The sequence below is a fragment of the Chrysemys picta genome, chromosome 1, assembly GCF_011386835.1.
Source record: "Chrysemys picta bellii isolate R12L10 chromosome 1, ASM1138683v2, whole genome shotgun sequence".
NCBI classification, from domain to species: Eukaryota; Metazoa; Chordata; order Testudines; family Emydidae; genus Chrysemys; species Chrysemys picta.
The window spans coordinates 84940906-84955025 of record NC_088791.1 but is presented as its reverse complement, the minus strand read 5'-3'; the positions used below and the strand labels follow the sequence as shown (position 1 = coordinate 84955025).

The 14120-nt window shown below is 41.4% G+C and overlaps 1 protein-coding gene across 14 annotated transcripts in view; it reads right to left on the bottom strand.

Annotated features, from left to right (window-relative positions):
• Positions 1–219: 219 nt before the first annotated feature.
• The window catches only part of CFAP54 (cilia and flagella associated protein 54), a 207898-nt gene continuing 193997 nt past the window's right edge, over positions 220–14120 (bottom strand). For 12 of the 14 annotated variants that reach the window (XM_008178756.4, XM_024099621.3, XM_008178755.4 and 9 more), the window contains 5 exons: positions 9585–9770; positions 8494–8600; positions 7487–7655; positions 5651–5728; positions 220–535 (listed from right to left, as the gene is read on the bottom strand). In XM_008178756.4, the coding sequence (XP_008176978.2) occupies positions 416–535; positions 5651–5728; positions 7487–7655; positions 8494–8600; positions 9585–9770 (660 nt within the window). In that variant the 3' untranslated portion in view covers positions 220–415. Of the gene's footprint in view, positions 536–5650; positions 5729–7486; positions 7656–8493; positions 8601–8982; positions 9112–9584; positions 9771–14120 lie in introns of those variants that run through there. The other 2 variants (XM_008178758.4, XM_065560861.1) reach the window with 2 other exon arrangements.

The window sequence follows — 14120 nt, the reverse complement described above, 5'->3', positions numbered from 1 at the left end:
CAAGGCCTGCAATATCTCAAGGGCAAACAGTCTTTTTGACCTAGTCATATTTTTTAATCAACATGAGGTTTTTGAAAAGGAGAAACCCCAGCAAAATACAGACTCACTTATTTAGGACTGAATAGCTTACATTTTAAATCTTTTTACTACAAAAAGTTCCTATAAGAACATTAATTCCTGAAAAAGACATTATTTCGTTTAAGAAACATAAGGAAGAAGGAAAGTTCACTTATTTAATAAAACATAAAAGGTGACATTTTCCAAAATGTAACTAAAAACTACACAAATCAATAGGGGCCAGATCTTGGTCCCATTAAAATCAATGGCAAAATTCCCACTGGCTTAAGTAGGAACACAATTTGACCTTTAAAACTGTGAAATTCAGTATTTGATTAAGTTACTACAGAAAGAAAATTCAAGGGAGTAGAGATACAACCCAGTTGAAAAGGCTTCCTCCAGCTATCATACATCCATTAGCAGGATCAAACATTTTCTCCAAATTTTTTATTGACTGCAAAGTAACATCAAATGGGACCTGGCAAAGATAAAAACAATATTTCTTAAGTAAACAGCTCTTTAATATCACAGTAGGAATAAACTCTTAAATTGTCAAAAAACAGGTTTCCCAACCACAATGGAAGAATAAATTGCAAATATGCACATAAATAAGTTTGAGCCCAAAATGACTTCTTCTTACATAAACCCCCATGGAAACGGGTTAAGGGGGAGGAAACCTCAGCAAGATCCCTTCACAGAGTTTCTCTTTTATCATTCTGTGCCCCTCAAACCTGGGGACTTTGATATATCCACTGGATGCCAGGGCACCAGGACCATCTGCCCCATTCATGTTTTTGTTCTGCTCTTGAACCCTGATTCCTTCCGCCCACCACCCAGTAGTGTGGCTCCAATGGAGCCATGGTGCCAGGGAATCCCACTAGCTACAATTATTATCAATCACCCCCTCTCCCCGCCCCCACACACACAATGAGAGGGCTCAAAAGCAGTGGTGGGCAACCAGAGGGCCGCAGGTTACCCATCACTGCTCTAAAGGGAAAGAAAGAGTGCCCCAGGTTATATTACTGTTCCAATTTAATCTCAGTGGATCTTGTAAGAAGGTGATGCCAGTCCCCCTAGCCCTGCCACCAATTAATGTGAGACCACCTGGTCTATATGAACTAGATCAGTTTTAAAGTTACTGTTTAACTGCATTCAGCCAAAAAGGATTTTATTTAGAAATCACTTTTGAAATGTAAAATGGACTTTCCCTAGCATTATTCTTTAAAATTTCACTGGGGCACCTGACTGTACTGAGTATATTATTTTTAAACAGATGATTCATCTTCTATTCTCAAAACCTAAACACTAATACTGTATACTCTAAAATGAATGAAAATGGCCTTTTGTTCTAATTAACCAGTTAATTCAATGATGAAGCAAAAGTACAGGCAGATACTTCAACAAAAGAAAAAAGAAGACAGGAAAATACAATGGGCTGCTAAGTGTGACAGGACAAGAAAGATAATTTTAAAAGACTTTACGCAAAATTTTAAACTGATTTCATTCAATTAGCTCAGGAAAAGACAAAAAGGAGGCGAAAAGAAACAACAACTGTAAAAGGTTTCTTTAATGGACTAGGTTCTCCCTGGCCCTGCTGTGAGGCGAGGGTGCACAAGAAGCCTCTTCTGCTTACATACCCCATACAAAGGCAAGAACAACTGCAGTCCCTGTGCTCAAAGTAAGGCAAGAAGTGTTTTAGCAACACATCCTGGCTTCAGGGGACAGGTAGGGGTGGGGTTCGGTGATCACCAAAAGGGGAGTGTGCTACATCATCCTAAAGGATGTTGTGCGTGAACTCCCCCTGCAGGCTGGAAAACATGGATGAGGGATTATACCTCCTGATGCACAATCTCTCACTGAGCTTCCCCTGACTCCAACAAAGGGTCGTCTGTTATGTGCACAGTCTAACCAAAGATGTTTTATAAAATTTACGGAAAGTGTTGGAAATATTGCTCTGAAATATACTTTAAAGAGGAAGGTGCTGAGCATTCTTAACTTCCCTTGGCTTCAGTGAGATTTGAAGATATTCAGCCCTTTGCAGGATCAGGCCCTAAATCCTTCCTTAACCAAATCTCCCATGGAAGTTTTACGTGAGAGGATTTGGCCTGAAGCCTCTATTCAACATGTTGGTGTGAAAAGTCAATTGTTTTGCCTGTGGAAACATATGAGTTTGTTTTTGGCATAAAACTACATCAAATTAAAAGGTTAATGCCATTGTTTGGCTATGAGGGAACTTGGCTGGACCTGCTTCGTACCTACAGCCAGATTCTCCACAATGAGAAGAAGTTCAGAAGAATTTTAAAACAGGCCCCACTGATACAGCCCACCAGGACTGTAAGGAAGCTGGAATGGCATCTCTTCCTATTCACCTGGCCCAGCTTCTACTTCCAGGGAAGATGTTTGGGCGGGATTGTTGGAAGTCTGATTTCTGCAGAAATAATTGCATTTAGATATGGGCCATGAACTGAGTAATGTGGCGGGATAGGATCCTTTGGGAGGAGGAAGATTTATTTCTCAAAGGGGATATTTGGGTTGGTGGGAAGGGGGAAGGTGATACGTACAAGAGGGTTTTGAGGAGCTCTTCATTTGTGCTGGTGAATATTGATCAGCCAAGATGGAACTGCAAGATACCATGGACCTTTTCCCCATTATTGGTTGGGCCAGGATCCATAAGAGTCAGTCCTTTGGACAATCTCACTCCTATAGGCAGGACTGCTCTATGAGTACCAGGGAGTACTGTATTTAGTAATGAGGAGGAGGAGATAATTTGATTGGGAAGGGGTGAGAGATCCACGGTTTAATTATTTATAAAGGGTGGATGAGGGGGATGCCTTGTGTATTCATCATTATGCTGTGGGCAGCTGTAGGGTAAAGGTATTTGGGGATTAGTGGAGGGGTCACTGGTTAGGATGGACTTTGAAGCTTACCCTAGGGATTCTTACTTGAACACTCAGCTGCAGCCACTGCAGCACTTTCATGGCCATCTTAAGGTCGTTGAGAAAGTTGAGTAATAGTGCCTCATACTGGAAAGTTTTGATGCTGATTGAAGAGAAGGTTACTTAGCCTGTGCAGTAACTGTGGGTTCTCCACTTGTAGGTGCGGCAGCACACCCTGCTCCTGGGATCGGAGATCTTCATCAGCAGTGCCCATCGGACTGCACATGTGCACATCCCACTCTTGCGCTGTGAGCGGGACCTATATATAGTGCTGTGCAGTCTGACCGCTGCCAGTTCCTTCTCTGCCACAGAACTTGTGTTTTCGGCTCCAAAGCAGAGGGCAGGAGGAGTAGGTACTGGAGCACCCATAGGGACACATATCTCAAAGAACCTCAGTTACTGCCCAGGGTGAGTAATCTTCTCTTCTTCTTAGAGTGATGTCACTACAGGTGCTCCACTTATAGGTGACAAGAAAGCAGTGCCCCTAATTGGAAGGCTGGGGTTTCAGAGCGACATTTACTGCTGATGATAAGACAGCATGTCCTAGGAGAGTGTCCGCTGTGGCATCATGCATAATAGCATAGTGGCGGGCGAAAGTGTCTGTTGATGCCCATGTAGCAGCTTTGCAAATGTCAGCAATGGGGACATTATTGAGAAAAGCTATCGAGGTGGATAGTGGACATGTGGAATGTGCTCTAATTGCAGTAGGGGCTGTCTATTGTGGAGTCTGTCAGAGGGGTCCCTGAAGAGGGACGAGGGTGGGGAGGTGGCAGGGCAGGATAGGAAGGGGATGGAGTATCCTTCCTTGACTATCTTTAGAACCCACTTGTCCAACATGATTAGTCTCCATGGTAGGAAAAACAGAGATAGTCGGTCGCCAAACTGGTGGGATGTTAAAGAAGGTGGAAATGACTGGAAGAGGGGGAGACTTCTCAGGGCCTCGACCACACCTTCAAAATTGTTGCTTCGGTGGGTGTGCGTGAGAGGTAGCCCACCGAGGAGTGCTGTCTACGTTTGGAGGGAGGTCTTTGCTTTCAGTGCTGGATGTCACAAAAGTGCCGTTGAGGAGTATACTGCAGTAATCAGGATCATGGGGGGGAAATGATACTTCCCCAGGCGTTTTTTTGGCACTGGTATGTAGATGCTGAAAGATGGAGAGTAGTTTGGGAGTCTTTAAGGGAGTGCAGGGAATCATCTGTGTGCACTGAATACTTTTTGGCTCTCAAAGGTAAGTCTTCCACAGAGGTTTGTATCTCCTTAAGAAAGCCTGAGAGGTGGAGCCATGAAGAATGCCTCATGACCACACCAGTTGCGACGGAGCGGGCGGCAGTATCTGCAGCCTAATGCCGCTTGTAGGTTTATATGTGCTAGGAAGCATCTCTTAGATATTAAAGTCTGAAATTGCTCTTTCTTAGCCTCCGGAAGGTCACAACAGAGTTCCTCCAACTTGGAATAATTTAAGTACAGTAGAATCTCAGAGTTACGAATACCAGAGTTATGAACTGACCAGTCAACCACCCACCTCATTTGGAACACAATCAGGCAGCAGCAGAGACCAAAAAAAAAAAGGGGGGAAATACAGTACAGTACTGTGTTAAACGTAAACGACTAAAAAAACAAAGGGAAAGCAGCATTTTTCTTCTGCATAGTAAAGTTTCAAAGCTGTATTAAGTCAATGTTCAGTTGTAAACTTTTGAAAGAACAACTATAATGTTTTGTTCAGAGTTACGAACATGTCAGAATTATGAACGACCACTCCTGGGGTGTTCATAACTCTGAGGTGCTACTGTCACTGTATTTAGCCATCAGAGCTCGTAGTACAAAATTCAAAATTGGAGCATGGCTGATGAATATGTCTCGCATCCAAATAAGTCTAAGCATTTCCAATCTCTGTCTGGATGGCTAGGCTGGGATTGGTATTGACGGTCTTTCTCTTGCACCACACTGACTACAAGAGAATTAGGGGTGGGTTGCAAGAATAGAAATTCTGGGAGGTAGCTAGTTTTTACCTATATAATGTAAATGAAAAACAATGCTTTTGGGTGCCATTTCCGGACTGCAGTTAAACATCAAGCTCCCAGAACTCTGACCCCTCTATATGACCGTGACGTGCAGAGGCATCGCTGGGAATCCCCAGATTAGTGGGTCCTCAATGGCCATTGGGTGAAATCTGTCTGTATATCGGGAATGGTGAGCATAAAAGATTTGCTTGGTATACATATTGTGTGTGTGTTGCTAATAAACAGGTGTTTAGAGCACAGCTGTTTAAGGCTCTTTCACTGGGAAAAGGTTCTGCAGACCCGTAGAGCCCCAAGCCCTGTGAGTAGGAGCGGGTACTTAAATTGACCAGGTTTCTTCCTGAGCCCTGTGGGTAAGGATAGGTACCTTACACCCTGAGCCCTTGGAAGGAAAGGGTGGGGGTGCCTAAATTGATTGAGTCATGCCTTGAGCCCTGGGTAGGGTATAGGCGGGGTGCCCTATATTGAGCAGGTAACAATTGTGTACATGAATGCTCTTTTGATTGTACAAATCTCTATTAAAACCAGGAACGTAGGAAAGAAAGAAAGACACTAATTGATATCATCTCTATTTTAGTTTGAGCAAAGAATTTTAGCCTTGAAGAAAAAGAGGGTTTTTTTAAAATCAGAATATCATACCTCAGTTAATGGAGAGGACAGATCTGGAACAACACACAGCAAAGCTTTTACTTCAGACAAACATTGTTTAAGCATTTCCTAATGATAACAAAATAGGAAAAAAATCAATGCTGTATTTTACGTTTTCTGCTCAGAACTATTAGATAGGATTTTTAAAAATTCTTTTTCAATGCCTCACAATTATGGGGTTATTTGTTGTTTTGACAGAATTCCAAGTGTGGGAATGTTTATGTTCCATTTTTTAATACTGCAGAGAAGTGATGCTCAGACATCCTTAAATTTATAAAGTACCAGACTTATAGTATCCACAATAAATTCATGCTGGTCTTTTCTAGAGCAACTCAAGGGCCCAATCCTGCAGTCCTTACTCAGGCAAAACACCAATTGACTTCAGGAATGAGTAGGGCCATCCCAAGGGGAGTGCGGGGCTCGGGACAACACCCCCCCACTTCCCTCACCACCCCCATTCCACCCCTTCCCCCAAGTCCCCACCGGCTTCCTCTTTCCGGCTTCCATCCCCTCCCCCAAGCGACACCGGGAGCCGGCAAGGCGGAGAGGAACAGGGCAGGCTGGGGCCAGATTGCTCGTTGCTGCTGGCGCCAGGCCCTCTACTAACCCCCCAGACCACCCAGGACCCCGCGTCCCAAAGCACGGGGCCCCACAAAGTGCAGGGCCCAGGGCGGTTTCCCCTGTCCATCCTATGGACGGGACAGCTCTAGGAATGAGCCCCCAATAAGTGTACTTCTGCCACACATTTATTGAAGACAGAGTTAAGCAGATAGGCAAAAAGATATTTGTGTACATGTAACATACAAAAGAAATACCACAACCAATTAGCATTCCAGACTGTGGTTTTCAGATCGCTGACTTATTTACTAATGAAAGTTTGAACAAAAACCTTCAGCTAATCAGAAACAGTCACTAAAGGACAGCTCTGTCTACCTTCTAAAAACACTGTAGTCTGTGATTGGCTGAAACATCATTTGTTCTCCAAGCCAGTCAGAATACAGCTTTTCAATAACGGCACAGTGAGCAATTGTCACTGCTTCACAGCACCCATCAAGCAAAATGACAGCATCTACATCATTAATCATTTCATATAATAGATATAAAGAGAACACTGTCACATGATAAATGTCTCCCACTTTGAAAATAAACGCCTACTTTTCCTCGGCATTTATCAAGCAGCAGTTATGCTGCAGCAATATTCTATTCCATTGACATTATCTCAAAGAGACCACATGGAAATTCTGAAATTGCCTCTTTTGTATTTATTTATTTATTTGTTTGTTTCGGTCACAGAGACATATTCAGCCTTGCTAATAAAAAGAGAGAGCATGGTGGTATAGAGAAGATGAAAAGAAATTCCTTGCCAGTTTTAGCCCTACTCAGAGTTATTGGAAGGTTCTCTTTTTAGAATCCAATCACTGCCCATTCTGCACTGAAGATGTATAAGTTATTTTGTCAAAAGAGCTTTTATATTGATCTTCATATTAGTATAATACCATGGCCAACATTTTCAAATACGGATCACTAAAAAAGTTAGGTGCTTACAGTCATATTTAGACATCTGAGAATGTGGCCTTTATTTTCAGGGAAGTTGAGCATATTTTATGTTTTTAAAGTGCCAGGCACACCTGACAAGAAAGGAAAAAAGTTACAAAGTTAAAGATTAGGTGAAGTGGGTGAAAATGTTTCAACTTTCATTGAAGTAGTTGAGGGAGATTTCAGTGTTTGTCTTTTCTTCCAACTTTCCCATTTCCTCAAAAATAAACATCTAAGACATCAGACTATCAAACGTATTTAGAATCCTGAGCATAATTTATCCTCACTTACTTCTATTTTTTCATCAAGTTGCACCTTTGCGAGATTAATTTTGGACTTTGTTGAAGGCTCTCGTTTCTGTCTTTCACTTTGTTCTTGTAAAGGAAAACTTGTAGATGACTGCACCAAAATTTCAATTTGCTGTTTCACATTAGACAATTTCTCATGTAAGGAAATAATTCTAAAAAAGAATAATGTTGTATCTGTTACAAAATGCAGCTATACATTTGGCAATGCTTTGATGGTACTTTTATTTCCATACATAAACAAATTGACATGAGTTGTTTCTCACACAGTTTTACTGTGATGGCTTCTTTCATTTCAAGCCTGATCCTGCAGTTTTGCACAAACCAAACTTTCACTGAAGACAAAGGAAATATGAGATGTGAAGGAATGCAGTATTAGGCACTTTGTGATTTAAAAGAATCACAATAGAAATGGTAAGAGGAAACATACTTCAAAAATAATATTTCTCCTTTGTGCCATTGTTATTCTGTTGCCTTTGTTGCTATATTGTGTGTTTTGTATGCCAAAACACACCAGTTAAGTTTAACAATTTGATGATCTGGGTTGGATTTGAAATAATACATAAAATATTGCTATAGTTTGTATAACAAAATTAGGAAGTTCCTGAATGTTGACGGGCAGGGATACCTTTTACCTACAAAACTATTTCCTTCACAATGCTCTCCAGTGCTTCCTCTAGTCCAATTCTGCATTGCTCAAACAATACTGCTTCTATTACTTTCCTTGGGAGTCTATCCACACTCTGATATATCTCAAAGTTTACTGATATTCAGCTTAAAATTTATTTTACCTAATTTTCTCTCATTACTCCTACCTATTCCCCCTTGTAGCACCCTACACAACTGATCTATGTCCTTAGTATTTATAGCCTTCAAATACTAAGCTATATTTCTGAGCAGTCATCATTTGATCAAGACACAAATTATGCATACAGTAGATATTACACACATAATATAGCATGTAATAATATAACAAGGTCTGTGATTAATTACCTAGTCAGTGGAATCCACAAGTGACCAGAAAACACATTGGCTGAATTGAAAGTCTTGATGCTGACAATCTTGACATACTTTGTATTGTAAGCATAAAGCAGCAAAACCTGTAAAGAAATGGGAATATGTAAGGTATAAGCCAGTACTAGTATTTCAGACATAAAGTATTTCAATAACAATATACAAACTAATATCTCTGTTGACTTCAGTGGAACTATTAGTGTGAATAAAGTTAAGCCCCTATGGAAAAAGTATTTGCAGAATCAGGACCTTAGATTGTCAACTCTTTGGGGGCAGGAGTTGTTTCTTTCTATATATTTATTTGTACAGCATCCAGACTATTGTAGATTTTACCACTAAGTAAATAATTTCTGTGGGTCTGAAAGACTATGTCACAGGACATGACCACCCTGAATGCACCCCCACTTCCTGACCCCATTCAACCACATATTCCAAAACCCACGAAGCCTTCACCTCATGCAGACTGAACAGAGGGCTTCTATTCAATGTGGATTAGGGGACATGATACTATTGAAGCTTCTTCCCTGCCCCGGTGTGTGTCAGTCATTTTATTATATCGAAGTATTATGGTCCATATAGCAAGCACAATCACCCAGTCTATGTAGTAATAACAACAAGATGAGTTAGGTCAGTGGCTCTCAAACTTTTTTACTGGTGACCCCTTAGCAAGCCTCTGAGTGTGACCCCCCCTTATAAATTAAAAAAACTTTTTAATATATTGAACACCATTATAAATGCTGGAGGCAAAGCGGGATTTGGGGTGGAGGTTGACAGCTCACAACCCCCTATGTAATAACCTTGTGACCCCCTGAGGGGTCCCGACCCTCAGTTTGAGAACCCCTGAATTAGGTCAACCTTAGTCCTAATTGAATTAATTTGCTTTTGTAGTTGATAATCTATTTCTTAGCAATAGATGAATATTTTTGTTGCATACACAGGCAATTTCAGGCGTATGGCATCATGCACTGTATGTATATATGATTTATACAAGTTTCAGGTACTGCACTTAAATGCACTTTGTTATTTTTAATAAAAAGCTCCAATCCAACTCTTTCATTTTGTAATTATACCATAGTCTCCATATCTTTTGTTGACTTCTCCAGAGATGGAATGTACCACTGAATGCAAAGTTCCTTGTTTGGAGCAATCGTTGCTTTGTTGTCTAGCTGAATGTCTGTGTCTGTGCAAAAAGAAACTGTGGAGGCTATTCTCACTGTGGACATTTTATGTGGGGCTCCAAGAATTTCTAGAGACATCTGAAAAACAAATGTAAACCAAAATAAAGATTTATAATTTTTTTCCAATATAAAATGAACTTGGCTAGCAGTTAGTTTTAGACCAGTAGTTTTCCACCTGGAGTGTGTGGACCCCTGGAGGTCCCCAGACTATGTTTAAGATTTCCAAAGGGGTCCACACCATCATTCGAAATTTTTTAAGGGTCTGCAAATGTAAAAAGATTGAAAACCACTGCTACACTGTCTACAATCTACACTGTCTTTTTAGTCCCATTATAACATCCACTGCTGTATAAATATACTACTTTTATATAGTTATTCAAGTAAATATGCAGCTTTAAAAGAAGTCACGCTCAGTTAAGCTTTTTTAAGAGTTCATACGGTGAGATTTTTTTGTCATGAATAAACTGAAGAGTTTTTAAAAGTGAAAAGGTAATTAAAAACTGTACTTCCAAGCTCCTGATGGTTTGTCCTTCTTGCTAAAAATTATATGACATGCTGATCATGTGGAAATCCAATGCTGAGATACTCAACCCGTTTCCATATATGTTAACAACTACAGTAGTGGCTTCATCGCTCAGCCACAAAAAGTGGTCTGATAACGTCAGTGGGTCCTTGGCCATGCAGATTCAAAGGATAAAAACACCCTGAGACAATAAACACCCATGACATACCCACAATGTTCTCTTTGCAAACTAAAGCAGACTTTGTCCCTGGGGGTACCCCACACTATACATGGTTCCTCAGTATCTCTTGATGCTCTGGCTGTGTCCATGAACTCGTCACCATCCACAATACAAGGCTCTGAGTTTAAGACACTTTTGAGCCCTCAATGCCTGATTAAACCTTTTTTATACACATATAAACATGTTAACATGGAGATGCAACAAACTTACAAGAACATTCTAATATGGGCCTGGGAATAGGGATTTAGTTTTTGATATCTTTATGATTTTGCAATATCTAGTCTATGTTGTACAGTTTAATTAAGGATTTATAGAAATTTATTTTTATAGTGTATATTTTTAATGTACCACACAGAACTGTATGGCATATTTTGTTTTTAATTGTACAACATTGTCTGTTGTTGTTTACATCACACTGAACCTTTCAGAAGAACAATGACACAGCTCCGCCTGTCAAACTGGAGGGTTGCTGGACTACAGACATTGGTATTTATCAACTCAACTTTCTCAAAATCCTGTAAACAACAAACTACTGTCTTACATACTTCCTGTCCTACATACTGTTACAGAGTGATATAAAATGTAAGCATGAAAAATTCAAAAAAGGTACACAATTTTATTAGAGCATTTTTTGAAATTTTAACGTAATTTGTTTGGATTCTTTGTTCAACAGAGGAGAAAAAAGCTTCAATAGATTAAAAAAGTTATACAGACATGCATAAGTGATGAGATCCTGTATATAATAACGATCCTTTCAATAAGTCATCTACCTATTTGTAGTGAAAAAAACGCTGAGGTTTAAGTATCAAATTACAGCAACAATTTTTTAAAATAATGCGTACAACCTACTGAATTATTAAATCTTCTAAAATGTTGTTATAAAAATCAATGAAGCTTTGAGCTGATAACAAAAAAATCAAATAATTTTATGCTTGTTAGCTGTCTACAACAGTGAAACTAACACATGATTATGCTGCTTGCACCCGTCATGAACATAACAGTGATTTCTGGAGCTGATTATTCTAGGACAGTGTAATACTAATTATATCAAAAGGAGAGCAGACTGAGTAAAATAATTTTTGATATATGATGGCTGTTATAAATGTCACATACCATATAGTTATAGTTTATTCAGTGGCATTGCTCTTCATTGCTGGGAACTGGGTAATGATATGCCGTCTTACATTACAGAAAGTTCACCAACTCTAAAGAGCTACTTTCATAAAAGCAGTTTAAGTCAGACGGGTAAGAGAACAAATTTTTGCAGGCTTATATGAAAACACTGAAGAATGGACAGTAAAATTAACCATAAAGAATAGCCTGTTATTTCAATGTTAAAATGGTAATTGTTATTCCTGTTCAGGTGAGGAGTGGGATGGGAAGAAAATAATGTTTAACTTTAAATTGAACCTTCAGAGACTAAAATCAATATATATATACGGCATCGTTATTGTAGACCCTACACTTCCAACTGTTGAAGCTTGCTGTGAATGATATAATGTGAGTATATAGTTTGACAAAGTTCCTTCTCTGCCTTGGTGGGTCCTGCGCTTATAGGTGGATTTGCTTGCCTCAGAGATTCACGGCAGCCCTCAGTTTGGCCACTTTTGCTAGTGGCTCAAACCTGCCATCCACTCAGCTAACCTCATCACTGGCTAGCATGGGGGAAACGGAGAACAATCCCCACAGTCTCTGTGTCCCACCTAGGCCAGATCCCTTTCAATTTAGACCTTCTCTTCTGGTGTTTCTCAAAGACCAGGTCAACTCCTCCTGTGTCCGATCAGGAGTTGAGGGGATGGGGGAACCCGGGCCCACCCTCTACACCGGGTTCCAGCCCCGGGCCCTGTGGATAGCAGCTGTCTACAATGTTCCCTCTATCAGCTGTGTGACAGCTACACCTCCCTGGGCTACTTCCCCATGGCCTTCCCCCAGCACTTTCTTTATCCTCACTGCAGAATCTTCCTCCTGAAGCCTGATCACGCTTGAACTCTTCACTCCTCCAGCAGCACGTCTTCTCACTCCCTGCTCCTTGCACACACTCCTACTAATTGATGGGAGGTCCTTTTTAAACCAGGTGTCCTGATTAGCCTGCCTGCCATAATTGATTCTAGAAAGTTCTTAATTGGCTCCAGGTGTCTTGATTAGCTTGCCTGTCTTAACTGGTTCTAGCAGGTTCCTGATTGCTCTTGGGCAGCCCCTGCTCTGGTCACACGGGGAACAGAAAATTGTTCATTCAGTGGCCAGTATATTTGCCTTCTACCAGACTCCTGTACCCCACTGGTCTGGGTCTGTCAAATATCCCTCCCCCATGCTCAACACCAAGGGGTTGGGCAACTTGGGACGCCAGACAGTGCACACGTGACAAGCCATCACATTGCCATGATGGCTCCCTGGTCTGTTTTGCACATGGAACTGGAAAGATTGGAGGGATAAGAACCATCTGGTCACCCTTGTGTTCTTCTCCTTGTTCTGCTGCATCCATTGAAGTGGGGCATAGTGGGTCACGAGGACAAATCTGCGCCCAAGCAGGTAGTAGCAGCAGAATGTTTCCATGACCCATTTTACAGCGAGGCACTCTCTCTCCACCACTGCATATTTTTGTTCCCTCAGAAGGAGTTTCCTACTGAGGTAGAGAATTGGGTGTTCCTCCTCCCCGACCATCTGTGATAGGACGGCCCCCAACCCTACTTCCAATGCATCCATCTGCAGAATAAATTCCTTGGTGAAATCTGGGGCTATCAGTATGGGGTTACTGCAGAGGGCAGTCCGTAGGTCTGTGAACGTTCTCTCTGCTGCGTCAGACCATCTCACCAAATCAGGTCCACGGGTCTTCCCTAGGTCTGACAGAGGGCTTGCCCTTGTGACAAAGTGGGGGATAAATTGTTGGTAATACCCCACCACACCTAGGAATGCCCGGACTTGTTTCTTGTGACTTGGACAAGGCCAATTTTGGATGGCCTCTAACTTTTTCAGTTGGGGTTTTACCAGACCTTTTCCCACAATGTAGCCAAGATATTTGGCCTCTGTAAATCCTATGGCACACTTAGCAGGGTTTGCTGTAAGGCCAGCTCACCTGAAGGTATTGAGGACTGCCTCTACCTTCTCTCGGTGGATTTCCCAGTCTGGGGTATGAATGACCACATCATCTAGGTAGGCAGCAGCATTATGATTATGGGGGCATAATAGCTTGTCCATGAGGCGCTGGAAGGTAGCTGGTGCCCCATGTAGTCCAAAAGGGAGGACAGTATATTGGAAAAGACCCTCTGGGGTAGAGAACGCAGTCTTTTCCTTTGCATCTTTGGCAAGGGGAATCTGCCAGTACCCCTTTGTCAAGTCTAGGGTAGTCAATAATAATAATAATATATGGAGACATACCTATCTCATAGAACTGAAAGGGACCCTGAAAGGTCATTGAGTCCAGCCCCCTGCTTTCACTAGCAGGACCAACTACTGATTTTGCCCCAGATCCCTAAGTGGCCCCCTCAAGGATTGAACTCACAACCCTGGGTTTAGCAGGCCAATGCTCAAACCACTGAGCTATTCCTCCCCTATATAAATAGATATTATTTTTTGTTGAGAACACATCTTGGTTCCAGAAGATCATCTCAGACACCTCATTCTTCTGGTCTGGCGTTAATTTGGGACACACCCTCACCTGTTCGGAGGATTTGTTTTCCTGGGGTAG